At 47.4% G+C, this 21544-nt stretch overlaps 1 protein-coding gene across 7 annotated transcripts in view; it reads right to left on the bottom strand.

Moving 5' to 3' along the window:
- Positions 1–21544, bottom strand: part of ralgapa1 (Ral GTPase activating protein catalytic subunit alpha 1) — a 33444-nt gene that overhangs the window by 7487 nt on the left and 4413 nt on the right. For 3 of the 7 annotated variants that reach the window (XM_049741141.1, XM_049741140.1, XM_049741142.2), the window contains exons 12-44: positions 21245–21316; positions 21029–21177; positions 20774–20897; positions 20502–20648; positions 20337–20427; positions 20077–20241; positions 19525–19680; positions 17259–19028; positions 15196–15320; positions 14843–15077; positions 14522–14689; positions 14256–14426; positions 13961–14154; positions 13782–13880; positions 13505–13660; positions 13263–13391; positions 13030–13155; positions 12617–12675; positions 12342–12450; positions 11078–11188; positions 10941–11009; positions 10703–10840; positions 10458–10641; positions 9555–9673; positions 9206–9325; positions 8422–9049; positions 8235–8350; positions 8015–8139; positions 6322–6393; positions 6114–6237; positions 5738–5893; positions 4182–4340; positions 3250–3377 (exon numbers count right to left, since the gene is read on the bottom strand). In XM_049741141.1, coding sequence (XP_049597098.1) covers positions 3250–3377; positions 4182–4340; positions 5738–5893; positions 6114–6237; positions 6322–6393; positions 8015–8139; positions 8235–8350; positions 8422–9049; positions 9206–9325; positions 9555–9673; positions 10458–10641; positions 10703–10840; positions 10941–11009; positions 11078–11188; positions 12342–12450; positions 12617–12675; positions 13030–13155; positions 13263–13391; positions 13505–13660; positions 13782–13880; positions 13961–14154; positions 14256–14426; positions 14522–14689; positions 14843–15077; positions 15196–15320; positions 17259–19028; positions 19525–19680; positions 20077–20241; positions 20337–20427; positions 20502–20648; positions 20774–20897; positions 21029–21177; positions 21245–21316 — 6494 coding nt within the window. The remainder of the gene's footprint in view (positions 1–3249; positions 3378–4181; positions 4341–5737; positions 5894–6113; positions 6238–6321; positions 6394–8014; positions 8140–8234; positions 8351–8421; positions 9050–9205; positions 9326–9554; positions 9674–10457; positions 10642–10702; positions 10841–10940; positions 11010–11077; positions 11189–12341; positions 12451–12616; positions 12676–13029; positions 13156–13262; positions 13392–13504; positions 13661–13781; positions 13881–13960; positions 14155–14255; positions 14427–14521; positions 14690–14842; positions 15078–15195; positions 15321–17258; positions 19029–19524; positions 19681–20076; positions 20242–20336; positions 20428–20501; positions 20649–20773; positions 20898–21028; positions 21178–21244; positions 21317–21544) is intronic. The other 4 variants (XM_049741144.2, XM_049741145.1, XM_049741143.2 and 1 more) reach the window with 4 other exon arrangements.

Below are 21544 nucleotides of genomic sequence, written 5' to 3' on the forward strand. Positions count from 1 at the left end.
CAAGACCACCAAGAATATCATTTTCAATTGGCTCAACTATGGCGAGGAGCCTTTTGGACCTCGCACGACCCGATTTCAGCATCCGCACCAACAAAGTGTCTTCAATTTGTGAGGTTGCGCCCTCACCTTTCTACCATTGTGAGGGACGCACTCTTCTTGTCTGTCACACGCTGCAGATTGTAGTCTCACTGGGACAATGGGCTCAATTGAGGGAGCTGGCAGACACAAGGCAGGCAGTCCGCTAGCGTTTGGCTGCTCTTGGTGTGCGTGCGTGCGTGCGTGCGTGTGTGTGTGTGTGTGGGGGGGATAATAGCACGACATGCCCAAAGCTGCCATCATTTCACTGGGAACACAGTGTGACAGAGAGGGAACAGCGGTGACACATACATCCAGCCACACACAAACAAGTGTGCTATCACACTGAGCCATATGCTGACCCCAGCCACATTACAGCTAGCCCTGCCAATCAACAACTACATGCACACCACACACGTCGACGCACACACATCCTCATTCACACAATAGAACTAATCCTGAAAGCGTAAAGCGGCTACCCATAAACATTTAACATTGGATGGATGGCATACGTTTGGATATTCGGCCATGCAAATATACTCTTGCTAAAATAGGCTGTGTGTGTGCGTGCGTGCGTGCGTGTGTAGCGGCTTAGCATCCCTCCAGCATTGTTCCCCCAGATGCACAATCATCTCAGAGCAGATGGAGGACGGCCACAGCTTGCTCTTTAACCCACACTCCAAACAGTTATCACGTGCAAATAAATATTCACTGTGGAAGATCGCTTTTCCAGTTGTTGGTCGGCCTATTTATCGATCCCATGTGTCGGGCAGTGGTGTCAAAGGCGAGGACCGGATCCGGCCTGACATCATTTTACGCGGACCTTGAAGGTAAATCTAGTGCCTCGACATTTCGATACTGCAATTTTTAATTTTTTTTTTTTTTTTTACCAGTCACACTTTTCAAATAAATGGAATAATATTTGAACAATTTAGAGAAGGAAGGCCCTGCCCCCAAAATCTTGTCCTGGTTGAAACTATCGGCACAATCTTGTTCTCTCTTAAAAAGCGCGCCTTGAAAATGAATTTTTAATCACGGCCGACAGTGTTCTTTCCCGTAAATCAATCTTCGGTATGTATAATTAGCTCAACTAATCAGAGGGCTAAACATAGCAGAATATTTATCTGAATTAATAATAATGAATAAGAAACCTCTACAATTCGGTGTTGGCAAGTTGGAAAGGTTCAGATGGTGTTTAAGACAACAGAAAAGGGGCGACACTGAGATAGTTGTACTTAAACACAGCTGCCCTACAAACTTGGCATTGTGTTTGTGTGTGTGTTTGGATGGCTGTGGTCATGGTGAATGAATGATCAGAAGAGTTGGAAGGCAGATGGACTGCCCTCAGGGCCAAAGGACAGAATGTGAGACACAGACAAGGGAGTAAAGCAGTGACACGTTGCGCCCTGCCAATATTCTTCACTCCCCTCCGCTATTTGTTTGTTTGACAGGCAGGCAGGCAGGCAGGCAGGCAGGCAATGTGCTATTCCATCCATCCATCCATCCCTTATGTCACAATACAACACAATTGCACTCAGCAGAGAGAAAAGCAACAGCAAGGACTCACAACCTCAGTGCCATGCTGCATCCTTCAGCAGTTTGATGATACAAAGCTGCGTGGAGGCTGCGCCAATGTAAAGGCTTCTTCAAGCGTGCCCTTCGTTCGTTTCAGGCTACAATGCAACAAAGCTACGAATCAAATCTGTTCCCTCCCTCATTCATGGCAAGCAAGGGCTATCATAGATGCTTCTGCTTGTTTGGAAACTAACAATACAATTTGTCCAATTTTGACTCATTGAAGAACTTGTATTCATTTATTCAATAAATTATAAAAAGATCAAAGTCATTCAGTGAATGGAAGAGGAACAAACTATTGAAAAAGATAAGAAGGAGATAGCAGAAATGACAAAACATTTCCAATTCCACGGCAACACCGTGCATGACGATCATGACGTCAGAGTTCAATTGAACTTTTGAAAATCGGTGTTCAGAGTTCAAGCCATCTTTTGAAAATCAATCATCATCCATATTGGTTGAAAGAAAAAGTCCAAATGGATTTGAGCGCCAAGCTCATCTTTGGGTACGGATGGACATTAGTGGCCACTTCCAAGAAGCTCCCTGCATTTATCCCCTTGGAATAAGAAATAACCACGAAGCGGGCAGAAAAAGATGAGAAGATGAAACACACAGAGGGGTCCAGCCAGAGGGAGAAAAGGCAAGAAAGAAGTGACAGATGTGGAGACAGTGAGGACCAAAGACGTGCGCGCGTGTGTGTGCACTTGAGAAAGTGAGAGTCAATAATGAGTGATTACTGTAATTCAGGCTGTCAGAGGCATCGACCTGCTGCTGTCACCGATCAATACCCACCGGGACACCGGCAGACACACAAACATCTCCAGAGCGCCGTACATATCGCTTGTGACAGACATGACATGGCTTACACATGCTCGGTGGGCGGTATGGATAGAAGGAAAGCCATGTCTCTCACCCTTACGCAATCTCAACAAAGACAGCCAGAAGAAAGAAGCTACATGGACAAGGTGGACTTTGTTTCATCTTCATTGAAAACAAAACAGGTCATTATTTCAATGACATCAATGATGATTCAGTAACGTGTCAGAAAATACGCAACAATTCTCCTGATTGTTTCCCAAATTTGAAATTAAAAAAGGGATCGGAACAACCCAAAAGATTTCATATTTCTTAGCGGTTGACCCTCAGAACACAAAATGTGCCACATTCTCGGAGGGAAACGAGCATTTTTGACGAGAGACTATGTCTGTCTGTCTGTCTGTCTGTCTGTCTACCTGCAAGCAGCATGAGTGCAAACTGCCTTATTTTCAAAGCGAAGGAGAGAAAGAGGCAATCGATAACAATTGATGAAAGTGCCATCACTTACGATCATACAGACAGGCTGAACGCACGCACGCACGCACGCACGCACGCACGCACGCACCCACGCGCACCTGTCTTTCCGTCCCTTGCGCAATTTTCCACACGTTCAACTAAAGGGACAAGCCAGGTTATTTCTTGCTCAACTTACTTCACTCTTTGCAGGAGCCTTTGTGGCAGCCTCCATTTTCACCCAGCCTCTTCTTTGCTCATGTGCTAAACATTTGTCGACTTACATTTCAAGGTCCGATTCGTTCTTCCAAGGTTTTTTTCAAAGGATACAAGTTCTGGTAGAGAGGAATGAGCGATTTCAGCGCCCGACTGGCATTGATAGCCGTGGCTCGGACCACCGTTGGCAAAATCTTCATGTCCACAATAGCGCCGTCAAACAGTGGACCAAAAAATGGGACCTGCGGTGACAAATTGTGTTGGGACTCATTCAATAGACAGAAGCCAGTCCGGTTTATTGCTATAACATGAATAATAAGTTAATCAACAGTGAATTGAGCTTTGTCAAAGAATCCTCTCTGACAGTCCTGACACATAATGTTGTTACAGTTTGGAGGAAGTTGTTTTTATAATGTACTATTATCTGATTGAGGCTGCTTCTTTTCAGATTCAATTTGATATTCTGCTTAAGGAATCCACCCAAGAGAATATATATATATATTTTTTTACATTTTATTTTATTGAATCAATTTTAAGAGCAGGGCTCCAGCCCATTTGCTCCATGACGGAATACAGCGCTTTCAGGGCAACAATGCAGAAAAGATCTCATCTAACTTGCTTTCAGACTCACCATAATTCAATATTTGACTTGAAGGATGAATGAAACAGAAGATGTTTATGTTATTAGTGCTGTGGTATCTACAGTATGTCATACAGGGAAGAGAAGAAAACAAAAACCCCGCTTTTATTGCGTTAAGTCTCGTTTTCGCTATCAGTGCCGCGATATTAATGTCCGTGCTTTCTTTCCTCTGAAACATAAAGCAGAGCAGCATCTCCCTCCCCGAATTGTCCGACCATCTGGATGCGGATGCGTGCGTGTCATCTGATACGTCCGTGTGTCAAAGGTGTCAATTCAAATCCTACGATTTAACATCATTCAGCTACGTTGAAAAGTAATATAAGATCTGCATTTCAGAAGCTATTCAATTGGTCTTCATACAGTATAATTGCCATTATAATTGACAAAGTAAAGAAATGGCCAATACCTCCGGTTTTTTGAGGATATGGATGGAATACATGTGGTTTTTCATGGGGTAAATGACGATGAGCACGTCACCAAACTCTGTCGGGATGATTCCTCGCCGATAGTCTCTGGAATGCTCCGACCAAACAATGTGGACTTCGTCGTTGCCCAGGTGTCTCAGCTGTCAAGACGGGAAGATGAATAAAAAAAGATGAATACTGCTCTGCAATATGAACAAAACACATGACCCATTTACTTTCGGAGAGACAAGCTATTCAATGCCAAGCATATATGAAAGTGGATCCATCATACATCCAAGGTTTTAGATTCCTTGTAAGTGTGTATGATGTTTGGCCCTGAGGGTGATTGAGTGAATGTGTGATGAAGGAGAGTGGACAAGAAGATGGAGTATGGACAGAAAAACAGGGCCAAATCTGCAGACTGGCTGGCTGGCTGTGTGTATGAGGGGGATTCACAAACACAACCTCAATGTCAGATAAAGCAAGCGCCCCATTGTACTTTAACCATACGTCCATTTTTTTTTTATTATGCTTACCCTCAATAGGGTCACAGCTGAGCTGCTGGACCCTCTCAAAACTGAGTGCGTGCGCGTGTGTGTGTGTGTGTGTGCGCGCACATCTATGAGTATGTCTGTTTGGTGGGGCCATCAGCCATCAGCTGATCAGGGAAATGGATGGTACAGCACCAGGCTGCAGTAATCCAATCAGAAGCCCGCAGCGACATGATAGGCCGACAAGCAGGAAGTTTGATCTGATTAAAGGGACATTACGGCCATGTGCAGAGTGCCCGCTGCCTGGGGGTTGACAGGTGTGCACACAAACACGTACCCCATCTCAAACACTAAACCTGGCTGCTGTGACGTTAATTCAACACCATACGCAAATGCAGATGTAATTGCAATAAATAATTGTTTGAGAATTGGCTGGAGTGGCAACCAGTTCAGGGCGGACCCAAAGACGGCTGGGCTGGGCTGGGCTGGGTTCGGCCGGCCGGCGTGCCTACAACCCTCGTGAAGATGGCCTTGGGCTCTTCACAAAATGGATGGAGTTTGAGAAAACAAATGACACCAACGGGTCTGAGTGCATGTTTGCAAATGACCCACTCTCATTCGAACAGAAGATGAGTTACATTGGTAACGCTTGAATATTATTGAATTGAAATGAATTCATGAAGAATTTAAGAAGAGGGCAAATATTTTTATGACATTGAACCATTTTACATTTCACCATATTATGGTCGCCTGAGCAGCACAAAATACGTATGTGAACAAAGGTGCTCAGTTCCTCTATTGTGGAGAAAGTGCGTCACTGGACGCCGTTTGAAAAAAAAAAATCAATACAAATCTGAAATGGTGAAAAACAGTTGATCTCTAATCGACTACTAGTCTAGCTTCAAACATGTATAGTGTATTGAGAATCACATCTGTGAATTTATTTTATGGAGTCTTTCATGCCATCGAGCTCTGTCTGAATCAGACACATTGATTGGGTTGCTTTCTTTGGTTTCATCTTAATGGAAGCAAATTCCAATCATGAATGACAAGTAAAAGTTGCTTACCTTCTTTGTGAGATTGTGGTCCTGGTCATGAGGCATTCGAGTTGAGACATGGTAAATGACCTCTGTTGTAGACGTGGCATAATAAGGTGTGGTCTGCCCTGTGCTGCAGTTCCTCTGGAGTCCTCCCATGAAGCCACAGTGAGTGCTGAGGTCCACCTAAGGAAGCCATATGAGCATAGCACCCGCTTTACAAATTGTCAAGGTTCAACATCCAACCAAAGCCCGAGATACTCGAGTGGCAATTCAAGGGAAAACACACATATTTCAGATGTACACTCACTTTAGGTTATTCATTTGTTGCTGCTCGTATATTTGGACGCTAGAGTTTTAAGTGAGGATTATTGATTGGAAATAGAGAAGGAGCAATTTTTCATACCTCCCAACCCAGTCCAGAGACAAAGTCTTCATATGCCTGGCTTCCTGCAGTGTTGGTGAGTATGGAGTGTTTGTCTTCTTGTCCTTCAGCGACATAAAAAACGGCGATTTTATGCGTCTCCCGACTAGAAAACAACAAAAGAGGAGAAACGTATTAAATGGGGGGGGGGGACAAAGGTGATTGCACAGAAAGGTGCCGGTTATCTCACCACTGCCGTGAGTCCAGGTTCTTCAGCTCTCTCAAAAGTTTCTCATTCTTCCGCAACAGATGAAAGTTACTCCTGAGAAAAGAACAAAAACACTTGTCGGCCTGGCAACTTGGCTCAAAATGTGTCACACTGCTTGTTAGTGATTAACCAAGAAAATTCAATTGATCTTATCTACAGCATTCGCCAAAACATTGTAGTCTGAACAAGCAGAAATGTGCAAAAATGATACTACCAATAGCAAAACAACTTCTCCTAGTTGGAGAAGTTCTTAGCCAACGACAGTATTGCATGATCTCAACTTTCAGGGTCAAAATATACAAAGACAGAGACTCTATTTTTATTCAAGACAAAAGCCTTTTCATGTAACCTGATAGACTCAGGGATCGTTTCAAATGTCCTGAGAGGATCTGCCTATCTGCCTGCCGCCAATTTCAGCAGCACTGATCTCAAACCAGGACTGAAGCAGATGACGCTTGAAATGGACTCATAATGACACATCATTCATTTCTCTTTGAGAATGAGTGAGAAAAAAAAACACAAAAGAACAGAGAGAGAGAGAGAGAGAAAGAGAGAGAGAGAAAGCAAAGAGGCGGCAATTTGCTCTTTATTAAACTGATATGTGGTAATGGCCTCATTCTCTGCTCTCAAAGACTCCATTTACACTTTGGATTATTGAGTAAAAGAGACCAGACAAGACTGACAGGCTCTCACCATGGGCCAGTAATAATATATCTGAAGCAACATTTATGTATTTACAGTCTATCATTTGTTGTTACTAACATCTTCCATATTTTAGCTTAATTTGGGTTCCCCCTTCCCCCCCCCCTTACACTTGTGCTTGGTGCATCCTGTTTTCAGGTTTGCTTTCCACCCTTACGATTCTCAGCCTCAAGCACCACCTTTTATTCCACCCCCAGATGGGTTGATTTCGATCAATGGCCTACTAGGCTCATTACAACACTCCTACACGAATGCACACACGCGCATGCACAAACACATGCACACGCACACACTGCGCGTTAAGAAGTCTATTGTGCTGGCTGAATGCAGACGGTGTAATTCTCTGGATAAAGAGCAATGAGCATCCATTAGCGGCCCAGACACATTTATACTGATACTTTAACATTGTGTAGTTAAGCCCGGAGTCACTGAGAAGAAAATTGATGCGGCGCTTGCTTGAATGCGGCGGTGGCGGGGGGCTGGGGGGGGGCGCATGGTGTCTAATTAGCAGCAGACAGACATATTTTTGAACTTAAGGCCTCATTCAAATTGAGCAAGGATAGAGAAAAGAGAAACAAAACAAAAGCAAGCCTTTTCTGCATAGACTGGAAAGTAAAAGAAAGGAAAGTATGCTCAAAGGCAACGACATATAAATACGCTCATACTATTTAGCATCGAGCCAAATCGCCACAGAGCTTGTACGACTCTGAATGCAACCAACATTTGGGGGCCTCTCTGAAATCATACAAAACCCAATTTAAAGAGCTGTCACTCTAAACTAGACTGACCACTTTAGTGTGCCGCCCAAGAGCTTCGTTTGCGAGCATAAAAGGAGTCATTCATTTGAGCTGTGTGGCGCGCGCTGGCTCGCTCGCTCGCTCGCTTTCTGTTTGGCTTTTTAAACACCTCGACCGAACTTCAAAAATGAATGTTCTTAATTGTTGACTTTGCCGCTCGATGAAGGTCATCTCACCTTTTCTCCCAGGAGTTGAGTCCCAGTATGTTGATGAGGAGTCTGCAGTAGTAGAAGGCCGACTGAGGTGTCTGCGTGTCCGATTCACACTGTTCCACTGCTCTCATGTTTAGCTCCTCGCCTCTCTGAAAAAAATGAAAATATCTCCCTGTTCTTCCAAACTGCAGCCATGCATACCATTGATCAGAACTAAGCAGCCATCAATCTTTTCACGACGCACATGGAGCACAAACTCTCGCTCAGCGGCGCTTTGCTTCAAGATGGCGTTGATCACGTCATTCTCCTGCTTCTCTGAAACGCACGCCGGTGGCGGGACCGGGATGTTGAGTGGCATTCCTGCCGGGGCAATGAGTCGAGATTAGCCGTGCATTCGTTTGGGCCGGGACGACGTGCGCGTTTCGGCCTACCTGCCCTCTGTAGACACTCGGGACTTGAGTATCCGAGGTACTGCAGCATTTCATCCAGAGCGTCATCTCCATCCCTCAGGGTATCCCATGCTGGAACCACCTCCCGGCAAACCCGTTTTGCCAGCGGTGGAGCCAGAAGCTGCTCAAAGCCCACCTCGGCACCTACGACGTGTTCCTTGTTCCCTTCAGCCTGCCTCTCATCTTCCTCTTCTCCTCCACCTCTTTGTAGTCGCACAGTTTCTTCTTCTTCAGAGACATTGCTCACCTCTTTCTCCTCCTCCTCCTCCTCCGCCTCCATCTCTGCCTCCAGCTCAGGACTTTGAGCTTCGTTCGCATTTCCTCGCTCCTCTGACTCTTCTTGATGGTCTTCTTGGCTGCCTTCATTTCGCTCCTCTGGGATCTTTTTGGTGGGGCTCCGTAGATGGAGACTGGCGCTATGGGGGGACTGTGTGTGTGTTAAGATTGTGTGCGCAGGGCTGCTTGGGGAGCAGAGCGGAGGCCCGTAGAGGACGGCCGAGTCCCAGGAGTGCTTTCCTGCCACATCCCGAATAATAACGCGAACACAAGCAGGAGCGGAGGACAAACCAGCCGTCATTCCGCCTCCCGGTACGCCGGCCTCTGAGCGAATCTGGAAAAGACACAAATAAGACTAAATACGAAAAATAGAAAAGCTTCATTGCGCTTGCATCGAGTTATGAAACACGTTAAAGAACACCAGCAATGCCAGGGAAAGTGCGTGCTGTGTGAGTGAGTCCATTTGGCATCAGAAAGTTGAGAAAGTTACCTGAAGCACTGAGAGCAGTGTGGAGCCATTTAAGGACAGGAACTGTAGATTCGGCGAGTGGAAGAGTTCAGGGCCGAGATCGGCACTCTCGCAGTATGGGTTGTCCTGGTTTTCACACACCTAGAAATGAATGGTAAAAAATTGCAGAAAGTGAAATGTTCTGACGTATAGTATTCTAAATGGAGAAAACACACCCGGCCGTCCGGGCGGCCGGCCCTGGTGTGCCACAATTGGAAAATACTGTACTACACTTTCACGTTTTCTCTTGGAATTCTGACCACTTTTCCCGCCTTGGTTAATGTGGACAATAATATCAGGATAGAAACTCTTGCAAATAAATGAACAGTACCTGGCTGGAGAGAGTAGCGGGCCCTCCAGACATTGGGTAATGCCCCAGATGGTTGACAAGGTGGGTAATAACAGTCCTGGCTGCAATGGAAACCAGACCATGCTGGATACGACTACGGACTACAGAGAGAAGACAAAAAATAAACCCGTGAAACATTTGTAAAGTTATCAATGCTCCGCTTTCTACACACATTTCATAATGCCTAAGATGCGAAAATAAACCAGTAAGAGGATGACTGGACGGACAGCTGTAACACTGGTGTGCCTGCCACGACTGCTGGCCCATCCGAGGAGAGGGTGACAGCGGAGCGACAGCTTGCGGACTTTCGCACCTCTGCCCACTTAGGTCTCCGGCAATCCCGGCCTGCGTGTCCAGACATTGAGGCCTTGGGGCCAACCGTCTGTTCGTTTTCCGAGCAGCAGCTCGGTTAAGGGCATGGGACCTCTGGGTGCTCGCCACCTTGGATCCAATGTTGGGCAAAATATAATACATTATATATTGCTAGTTACTTGGATTTATTTTCTTAACATAAGTATTGGAAGAGACTTTTGGTCCAGTAAATCAACGAAACCCCAGACTGGCTACCATAAATCCCATTTGAATTTGTCATAGGGCCTAACGACAGCTCTGCTCTGTCCAAGCGGTCGGTGCTTGTTGATACCAGTTGCCATCTTGCCCCCGGCCGGCCATCGGGAATGTGTTGCCACTCTAGCAGGAGTCTTGCCGCACCTTAGGCTGCCCTGAGGGGGAGTAGCTACCCCTGGAGGATCTACAGGACGTGCAAGTGGCTCATGAAAGATGCCCAGCACAATTTGCTGCTTCGACAACGTACGCGGCCTGCTCCCGATCCGCTGAATTTGGATTCTAAACAAAGATACGTATTTTGGGGGCTCAATCAAATACCTTCAGTGACAGGCTGGAGTTTGCTGGAGCGCTCAGATTCTGGACTGTGCAGCGGTTCAGGCTCTCGAAGGCTCTCTAACGGCAAAAAGGGATCGTAGTCGGAACTTGACAGATCTGACAGCTGCAGTGGATAATACTTGGGGCTGCTGAAGGACTGAGCTCCATACACACAGCCGTGCAAAACCTGGAGAAGAAGAAAACGTTGACTTTGGTCAAGATATTTGTGAGCGTGCATAAGATCATACCTTGTAAATGCAGCTGAGCAGGGTCTTTGGTGGCTGGTCCTTATCTGGGGGGCTGCGCGTTTGAACAGCTTGAAGGAGAGTCTTTGGAGGGAGAGCCATCACCCAATCCAACAGACACAACAGGAGGGACACGACCAGCTGCACAAGACGTGGTCTTAAGGTTAGATTTTTTATAACCAAATAAAAAGCATGACATGGAAATGTGCAGTGTGTGTCTGTGTGTGTGTGTTTGTGCTACCCTCTTATCCAGCTCGTGAGGCGAGGACTCGGTTGTAGGTAGCAGGTGTGTTATGGTGGCAATCAGAATCTAGGAAAGAACGTCAGTCAGTCAGACCAATGACAAAGAATTGGGATGGAAATAATCATTTGTCTCACCTCTACTATCTTCTTTGGAGTGTCAGGGGGAAATTTCTGAAGATGATCCACGTAACTGATCAAAAGGTGAAGAATGTCTGAGGCCACCAGCGCGACATTCTTGTTGGAGTACTGGGGGTGGGAAAAAAAGTCACTTCATGTCAATACAATAACCTTATTATTAGACTATTTATGACATGCCGCATACATCATAATGCATTCAAATGAGTAGTTACAATTAAGAACAGCATTTAAGTTCAAAGATTGCGATTGAAAACTTTCATGAGCGAGAATTTGCATAGTCTCTAAAGAGGATTATCATTTACCAAAAAATCCCTTCAGATCAAAGGATGTATTCAGATGAGAACTAACGCAAGTGGCACTGCACTGCATGGAAATATGACAACAATCCCTCAAGCTTTATCCGTGTGTGTGCGTGTGTGTGTGCGACAGTGTGCGATAGTGCGCGCGTGCATGTCACACAGCCCACGGCTGGGCCGACAGCGGGAAGGCAAAAGTAGACAAGATGTGTGCGCGTGATAGCGTTAAGTGTGTTTGTAAGAGAGCTTGCAGCGCGCCCCCTGGATGGGCCTCCTATCTGAAGGAGGACCAAACATATTGACAGTCCAGGGTTTGCTCCCAGAACTAAGTGAATGCAAGTGTGTTCCGCAGCACTGGCTCCACTCGACTATTGGCTTCCGATACACAAGCGAGGGATTCCAAGGTGGAAAAGGTATGCGCGTGTGCCTGTGTGTTTGAGTCCACTTGGCTGCGGATGACACGGCTGCAAATTTGGACAGCGTCTCTCCCAATGCACAGGCTTCCCAGCCTGGTGGGCTGAAACACAACAGTCTCAGATGGTCTCGTCTCTACGGAGCGACTGAGGCAGGTTCACCGACCGACACACACACACACACACAAAAAAAAAAAATCCATTTTCCATCATACCTTGGCTCCGTACGTGCATGTTAAATTCACAGACAAACCAGCTGCTCAGTGTGCAGCCAGAGCTTTGGTGCAATTCAATGACCTTCACTTTGATTTTCATACATTGTAACATGTAGCAGCCCGTTTGCACAGTTGAAGTCCAATTCTGTAAGCAATCATTACAAGAACCACCAACCATAGCGAGCATTATGGCTTTCTCAACTGGACACCAAAGTGAAAAGACAAATATTGCCATCACGCATTTTGACTAGATGATGTTCATTTTACTGACCCAAATTGTACTTGGTGGTTCAAGGGGGGGAAAAAGAAAAAAAAAGCGCAAATGACGACTACTGACCTTTAGAGTAACACAGATGACATTCAGAGCATCATTAATTTGTGGATGTTGAGTGCCATGAGCCAACTCCTCAGATAGCCAGATCCCCAGACAGCACAAAGCCACACACCTAACAAATCCAAATCAAACACGACACGTTATCTGCCAAGAGTTGACAAAATACGCTGCCAAACATTCAAAGACAATGTATTTCGGATGAAACACGCCACTTAGCGAGCGTAGGTTTGTTTTCCCGCTAAGCCTCAATTGGCATTATAAAATGCATATCTACGTACCTCGCAGGAGCAGAGGGTTCATCCCTGGCAGAGGTCATTATAGTTTTGATAATGTGCTCCTGGAAAAACAAAGCACGAGAGAAACATGTCATTGGTCAAGATCAGTCGATGTCCAACCATTAGTAAAGCAACATGACCAATCGGGGCAAATAAAATAGCTTTAAAGGACAAACGCTTCCTGTCCCTCCGAGATAATGGCCGCTTAGCGATTCAAAACATCTTTGCCTGCCTCGTCTGGAAACAGCGAGCAAGCCTGAGACGCTGCCGTGCATGACAAGGGCAGTTTACACAGCGGCAAACAACAACATGACAGCCATTGGCTGTTGGAATTGTCAAACGAATGACCGATGAGACATTAGCGGCAGGACACCGGTGCAGCGAGGACCCCATGCAGCTTTGCACTCTTGGTTCACCTTAACGTCCGGGAACATGGTAAGCGCCACATCGGCTGTGGGGGGGTGAAGTGCGGGGAGCTCCCCGTAGAAGTTGGGGAAGCACACGAGGGATCCCAGAAGGATCTGGGCTTCCACTCTCGGAGCCTTGACAGGAAGAAGACAATGATTATGGATTGATTATACGGCAAGAGTCGGGCAGTAACGGCAAATTTTGCAGACATGTTTTTTCAGTACTATTACAAAGTCATTACGTTCAACGATGAGCAAGAGGTGACTCTTGAAGCCGCGATGATGAAGTCAAGAATCAACATGGTGGCTCCAGGTAGACCGATACTGAAAAACCTGGGACTGCAGTGCTTGATGATGGTGTTGACAATGTCCTACATTGAAGAAGAAAGAAAACCAGTTCGTTGTGGTCACGTCGTTGTGCGTCTATGCTGCTACTTTTCAAAATGTGAACTTCAAGGAGGGCCAATTCAAATGTTTGCTGGACCTGGTCTTGATGCAGCAGTCCTTGGTGCATAATGTTGTAGAAGTGAGTGAGAAAGTCTGTGTTTGGGGACACATCTTGGCGTCTCTTCATAATCCTGCAGATCAGTTTATAGGCATGAAGCTTTCCCTGTTTGTAGCGCTCCGTCAGCATGGTGGCCTGGGTGGAGAGGCGCAAACATAGCGGTAAAACGTCAACAGACACAAGCCGCTTAAGCGTGATGTGATCAACTATTAGCGATCGGCAACTGGCTGTTGTTGTGAACTTGAGTCTTGCGTACCTTAAAGAGCCATGGAGTGAGGATTCGAAGAGGCGGGATCAGAACCGGCGGTGGGGGAGATGACTGGTTGTCGTGAGAAATGCCCAAATTATCTCGGATCTGAAAATAGTCCGCAATCAAATTTAGAGTAGAGCCCTTTCTGGGTGTCGTGCGACTTTGGAGTCTGTGTCCATCCACACCTTTGCGAGGTTTTGCCACAGTTCGCACAGGTAGTCAAAGACCTGAGCGTGGATCTCTGGGTCTTTGATGCTATTCACATCTCCCAAGATACCCAGCATTCTCCGCCACATTACTGTAGCAACATCTGCGTGCCATCCGGTGAGGGAGCCACCTGCCATCACGCTACAGTCCTCACCGGGGAACTCGGTGGTTTCTAGCAACGAGCCAATCCATCATCAATCGTTCGTTCCGTGACGCCACATCAAAGAAAAACAACGTTCCCTAACGTGCGCGCGAGCGAGCGAGGGTGATTACCGAGGTCGTCGGGAGTCTGCAGCACCGAGTTGTGGAGTTTTTGATCCAGCTGCAAGTGCGCGTGTGAGTGGGAGTGTGTGCGAGCAATGTGCTCTGCCGTCAGCGTCGCCGGAGAAGGCGTCTGTGAACGAGAGCCCCCGAGGGAGTGCATGGGCGAGGCGCTCTCCGAACCTGGACATCAACACAAACGATGAGCTGCTTGATGTCAAAGAATTAGAGCAGTTGTGATATGAACGCCTCTTTCAACCGTAAATGAGTGGACAAACCAGTGACGGTGACCGTGTGGCTGAGGCTACTGGTCTCGGAGTCAATATGGAGCGTGGTCAAACTTGCCACTTCGTGCTCATCGCAAGCAACACCACCTCCCAGGCTGTCCTGGTCCAATGAGCTTCCTCGATCTCCACCACCAAAGGGTTCCGAATTAAATGCAAAATCTATTCAAAGGGAAAGTGGAATACATAAGCGTTCGAGGTTGAAGATGAAACATTTCCACTTATACAAAAGCAAGTACATGCATTTTAAAGCGGATATTTGGAGGTAACTATAGCTGAATTCCTTTTTCAAATATTGAAACAGTAGGCACTCACTATCAAACTTGCACGCGGGGTACTGAAAAGCATTAAATGAGTCCGATTGGCTGTCGGAACTGACAACGTCGGAGCCACTGGCGCTGGCGGGAGATGTCCACTCTGAAGGAACCCCTGGATCATCAATTGGTCTCAGGTCATCTGGGGCTCGAGATCCAGGACTCTGGCCCGCCTCAAGGAGCTCCGGCAGGTCCTGTGGAACTTCGAGACTGCCCGGGCTGCTGCCACGCCGCTCCTAAAGAGAAGGATAGATAACTGGGATCATTGTGACACCTTGAGCAAATCAAACAGAAACATTGAAATGTGATATATATATATATATATACTGTACGTGTGCACTTTAGGCTACTGACCACTGTTCCTTTCGCTCGAAGTCTTTCCTGGATGAACTCGTCCATGAGATCAGAGAAATTAGGATTGCTATTTCCAACATCAGTGGAGACGGGACGTGCCTTCTGTGGCACCTCCTCTTTGTTGGCTACAAAGAAAGAAAGAAAGAAAGAGAAAACAAAACAGAAACTTAACACTCATACTGTTATGTTGACATTAACGCTCTGTACACAATGACTATTATCGACTAGCACAGTGTCTGGTGTGTTGTGGAGGAAAAAGAATGCAATAGTTACTTCTTACTAAATTTGCAGAATGCTAACTAGTGTATGTAGTATATGTACGAGAGGCCCTGGAGTAAGTGAACGGTGGACCAATTGTTAAAAATAAGCCACGACGCAGCAAGCAAATCCACCAGAGAAGCAATGCAGTTAATACACACCACCATGCACAAAAAGCAAGCTGCCGACTGTCAACTTGGGTCAGATGACTACCAATCGGGGTCATTTCAAAATACAAATGGCTACATTATTATCAAGCCACTCTTTTGATTTCTACAAGGCTCCAGATAAGCAAACTTAACTAACACAGGTAGGCAAACCTCTGTGCTAATGGTCCTGATCATTTCAATCCGTGGTGGAAAAGGGGAACGCAGACAACAGGCTGGACAGGGGCTCTCGAGGACCGTTAGAAAATTGAGAAGAAAGACTTTGCATATGGCTAGCGTCTTTTGGAAAGATGTTTTAAACAGGTGTTTTTTTTAACAGCTATTCATCAAGGCCGACTATTAAGTCACACGATAAACACAAAGTGTTTGGTGGATCTTCCGCAACAAAGTCACCGACAGTTTTCGTCCTTATCTTGTATATATTAGCCACAGACTATGGGGAAAATATTCGAGTAGTAGCCAACGAAATGTGAATATTAGCGTATTGAGTCATGCAAATGTTTAGTGCAATGATGCTTTCAGTTAGAGCAGGCGCCTTAAGAACCATCAGAAGCCACAGAATTGAACAGACACAAGGGCCAAGCAAACAGCCATACAACGGACCAAAACGAATGGGGGGGGGGGGCAAAAAACCCAAAAACATATGTGGACTATGGATTTAGGCGGTGGACTATTTGGTAAAAACAAAACTCACTGTGGCATCATGCACACGAGCGACCGAACAAATGAATAGAAGGCCTGAAAAAATGTTCGGCACAAATAAGCAAGGACTACGCATATATGAACGAAAGAAAGAAAGAAAGTCAATGTGGCATCACGGTCATTTGTATGAGTCACTGCGCTCAAATGTACTGAGAAGAAATGGTGACCTTGCAATTAGGAAAAAAAATGGGCAGCTATTTAGAAAGTACATTTAACCAGCTGCTCTGAAAATAAAATACAGAGCAACAAAATGTTAGATTTATGCTGCAATCTAGTGGTTCAAGAGGGAAACTACAAAAATATGCTATGACCATTGATTATTATCATTATTATTAAGATCATTAAAGCAGATATCATTTAACCCTACTTTAACTGATCAAAAATATTTTGGCATCCTAACATATTGTAAAAATTGAGAAAAATTTGTATGATTTAGAATGGATTTGTATGGAGTTTTTTTGGGAGGGAGGGAGGGGGGGTGACTGTTGTTTTCTTCTGTGGAGCTGAGGCAGTCCCGGAAGGAGGTGAGGTGGGCACAAGGAGGTTACATGCATTTTTACGGCGAGCAAGGGGGGAGGAAAGGAGGGCATCAGAATCCCACAACCCTTAGAAGGAGGACAGGAAGAGGCGGAGAGGGCCTCTCAGATAGGGGAACAGGTTATGGGAGGAGAAGGGGTCTTCAGTAGGTGGCGGCAGGCTGGAGGAGGGGGCTCACGTTCAAGAGGAAACACTTTCAGTCCAGCAGCAAGATGATGAGTTTCAGCCATAAAAAAAAAATAAAAACAAATAAAAAAGTCATTCCGTCATAACAAACCAGTTAAACAGCCACAAAGGAAAATAGGATGTTTGTGTTTTGTGAGTATCTGTCTTGTCCGCTGGTGTTGTTGGACTGCTGTCGTGCCCGTTGGGAGCACTTTTGTCCGCTGCGATCCTCACCTGGCGTGGTCGACTTTCGTCCAAAGTAGCCCAGGACATGGGAGTAGAGGTCTCTTAGTGAAGCATCGCCCATTGCGGGCCGCCCTTGCCGCTGCGGCGACGAACCTTGGGACGACCCCTGACCTCGGGGACGGGGCTTGGTGGACAAAGCGTGAACCACCGTCTTATACACCCCACCGAGAAGAGCCCCTTGGTGGTGGCGGGAGACGGAGCTGCCGGGCTCCTGGGAGCGAGAACGGGAAGCCCGAGAACGTAAGGCGGAGCGTCCCAATCGGCCTCGCACGCCCGACGGCGCGCCGCAACTGCCTGTTAGGACCTCAAAGTGGCTCTCGGGCGCCCAAGTGGATCCGGCCGGATGCTGACGTTTGTCCTTGTCCCCTGCTCCGGCGCCAGTCCTGTTTTCCACGTCGCCGGCACCTGCTGTCCTGGCCACGTCGAGCGGCAGTCTCTCGTGGCCCCCGGACTTGTGAGCCATAGCAGCCAACTTACCTGCAGGGCCTGCTGCTCCCTGCTTCCCCGCTGTCCCGGCTCCCGGCCTTTCCCCGGCCGAGTGGCTATGAGTGTGAAAGTGACTGAGGCGCCGCAGCCTGGCTTTCCAGTGGGCCTCTTTATTCTCCAGGGGGTTGTGGAACTGGACCGACTCAGTGGAAGGTCTGAAGCTCACGTGGACGCCGCCCGAGTGATGCTTTTTGGCGTTACGGCTCATCTTGGGCTTGGCTGAGTCTTGGGGACTTTGAATTGCTTCACTGGTCGATTGGACCGTGTAAGGCTCCGCTTTGGTTGAAGAGGGCTTTTTCGTTGTGGCTGTGTCTTGATCATGGTTTTTGTCTCCTCCTCCTCCTCCTCCTCCCATTTCGCTCCAACAGTCGCCTTTTCCTTCCCAATCTGCTCCGTCGATGGTGTTTCCTCCACCTACGACGACTTCCCCTTTGCCTTTCTCCTCCTCGTGTCCTTGGAGGTTCCCTTTCATACCAAGCGAGGGCCACTGACACTGCATTTCCAGACACTCGTAGATGCTCCGCTGCTCCGCCTCAATCTCCTCCGCCGAGTCCACGCTACCGTGTCGAACTGAATTACTTACCTGCCTATCTTCCTTGGAAATCTGTCTGTCAACAACCTTTTGCACCTCTCGGACGGCTTCGGTTTCCCCGCTAGGCGTGTCGCTTTTCACCGCCGCGGATGTTTGAATGTCGTTTTCGAATGCGAGACTCGCCGCCAATTTTGCTGCCTCGTTTCTCTCGGCCGCTCTGTGAGTGAGATAGTGCCTAATTGAGGAGAATAGATCATCCTCGTTGGTTAGGGCATTCTCCTCTCCGTCCATCTCCTTATCGGCACAAAAGGCGGAATCCCAGTCGCTTATCCAATCGCAAGCGGAACCTCGGCTTTGACGGCCGACGTGGCCGCACTCGCTCGCATGGTTGAGTCCCTCTGAGGTTGAGGAAACGACACCATTGGGGAGAGAAAGCGGGGTAGGACAAGAGGAGTGGGAAGGACATGGGAGTGCCTCGCTATTGCTAGTATCAGTGGGGTTTGGAACGCTACCGGGATCTCCCTGCGGCTCTTCACCTTTGACCCGCTCGGCGATAAAAGGCTCCATGATGTCAGAGGCGCTGCTGCTTCTCGCCAGCGACGAAGGGGCCGGGTTATCGGGCTCGCGAGCCGCTCCCTGGAACACCTGCGAACACGAGCTCTGAGGGTTCTCGTCGCTCTGGGAAGAATGGCGCATCCGAGATGGCCGCGATGTCAGTGTGATTGGCGGGTCCTCCAGGTCTGCCAAATGACAAGGCAGACAATGACCATGGTTAGATGACATTTGTGTGATCGGTAGCACGTTCAGAAATGAACAAACGCCACAAATGTACAAGCAGGGGGGTTGTACATTTCAACCGGATCTATGAAAATTGAGAGGCATAATAACCTAAACCGAACTGGAAGTAGTGGGCCATTTTGAATTGAATTTGGTGCCATTTTTGGCCATTCGTGCAGGTCGTAGTATACCCAATTTGCCTGATCGTCTTCAAATCTTCGCTCTTTCATCTTAAGATGTTTACCAGGAAAAGTGAGTCAAAGCTTTAGATTCGACGTACACTATCTGTAGCTGTAGTGACGGAAAGCGGAAAGGAACAAACGAGTGAAATGAGTCATTCTTGCTTGACTTGGGGCAAAAGGGAGACATTGTTACACACAAGCATAGATTTGTTTTGACACATGTGAGAAGACACAGCAGGCAGAAGGCAGGCCATCAGGAAGTGCAAAGAAAGTCTACCTGCCAGCTGGTCGGCAAGGGGGGGTAGTAAAGGGTGGTGGTGGTGGTGGTGGTGAAGGAGGACAGGTAGAGGCGGAGCCAGAGCAGGAGCACTCTTGGCACTGCGGATAAAGGCTGAGGACAGCAGAGAGTCCCCTGTAGAACAGCTTCGTAGGGCTAAAGAGGGAAGGAGCGAGAAGAAGAAGAAGAGGAAATAGAAAAGAAGGGAAAGAGGGCAAGGAAAGTAGGAAGAGGAATGAGGAAGGTGTTTGGGAACATCAACGCAAAGGGGCGGAAAGTGAGGCCAAGAGGGAGGGAGGGAGGGAGGGAGGGAGGGAGGGAGGGAGGGAGGGAGGGAGGGAGGGAGGGAGGGAGGGAGGGAGGGATGAGCGAGGTGCGTGAAAATTGGGAGAGGCAGGTGACGGCCGCTATCTCTTCTGAAAAGCCCAGTACAAAGTTAGAAGAGGAGGAAAAACACAAAGGCAAACTACCGCCAAGCTGATAGATGTCTGCGTATGAAGGTGAGCACCCCTACCGTTTAGGTAGGATGCATTTCTCCTTCACCAGACTCACCTACTGTCTTTTGGCGAACAATGCTGCGGGCCTTTTCGATGCCTGGCGAGCCAGCGGTGGTGGCGCTGCGTTGCCTCATGGCGGCCGCCTGACCCGGTTGGTCTCGGCTCCAACCTTTAGAGAAGGAGCGATCCACTATCTGCCGCTGGCCTTCTGAACCTATGCCTGAAGTATCACGAAAAGACATTTAGCGGCATGCTCTTGAAGAACGAGGCCAGGAGAATGCTCTGACAAATAACGTCTGTCAGTGATAGAGCAACCTTTTCCTTTGTGTTTCTTCTGCTTTTGCTCACTGAGCTTGTCCAGGGGGAGCTCATTCAAATCAACACTGTACAGGTTCCTGGCCAACACCTAAAGCGCAATGGTACACAGGATTGAAGCGCAGCGCCAGTGTTGGAAGCTTCTTCCAAAGTTTCTTCTTTCACCTTTGTGAGCGTCTCCATGGTGAGGGACCATTCGGTTACCAGCTCCTCCCAGCAGGTAAGAGAAGAGAGAACTGAGAGGAGGTCATCCCACAGTTCTCTGCTGATGTAGACGTTTAAATTCCCCTTAATCCAAGCGACAATCAACGTCTGCACACAGAGAGAGAGAGAGAGAGAGAGGGATGAAAACTCATCTGCACCATTCAAACGCTGGTTTTTCTGCGAGCGAGCGAGTCCCAGCCCACGCCTCCCTCCCTCCCTCCCTCCCCCCCTACCTGAAAGACGGGACCAGCCAGCCTTCCTGACAGTGTGTTGCACTTCTTGCCATGGGGCATAATGGATGGGGGTCTCTTCATCACTGACTCTGTCACTCTCAACAGGACAAGTAAGATCTGCTCCCTACAAATAAACAGAGAAGCTGCTAGTTGTGATGGATGCACTTTAAGCTATTTGTTTTTGTTGAATGCTAAAGAATTATTATTATTGTGTTTTCTGCTTATTTGCAAGATCCCCCCCATTGGTGTCATTACCACGTTTTCTGGTCCATGGTCTCGTGCATGACAAGGCTGCGGTAGATGTTTAAGACTCGCTTGCACATGTCCACGTGCTCCTCGAGAAGGAACTTGATGTCGTTGGCCGGCTCCATTAAAAAAACATTGGCGGAATGGGTGATAAATACCTAGAGAGAAGACACAACACTTATGATGGCAACTCCACTTCTCCAACTGGGGATGGATGCTCCTTACCTGTAGTGTAGTCTGAACTCCTGCATGAATGCTATACTCCAACAATTCACTATCAACCATTTGATTGATTCCCTTACGAGAGAAAACAGATGAAGGCAAGTGAAAAGAACATTCGACAAACGCCCTGTGTAAAAAAATGTTGCTTTTGCTTTGCCAATTGCACAATGTCACACATAAAGAAGAGTTTTCAGTCGCGGAGAAGATTTTTGTGTAGGGGTCATTGTTTTTGTACTCCTTGACTTGACTTGAAACGTGCGGAGTGAGTTGACAAAGTAAGAGAGAAAGTCCCGACCCAAAATG

Source organism: Syngnathus scovelli, chromosome 14 (genome assembly GCF_024217435.2).
Source record: "Syngnathus scovelli strain Florida chromosome 14, RoL_Ssco_1.2, whole genome shotgun sequence".
In the NCBI taxonomy this organism is placed as follows: Eukaryota; Metazoa; Chordata; class Actinopteri; order Syngnathiformes; family Syngnathidae; genus Syngnathus; species Syngnathus scovelli.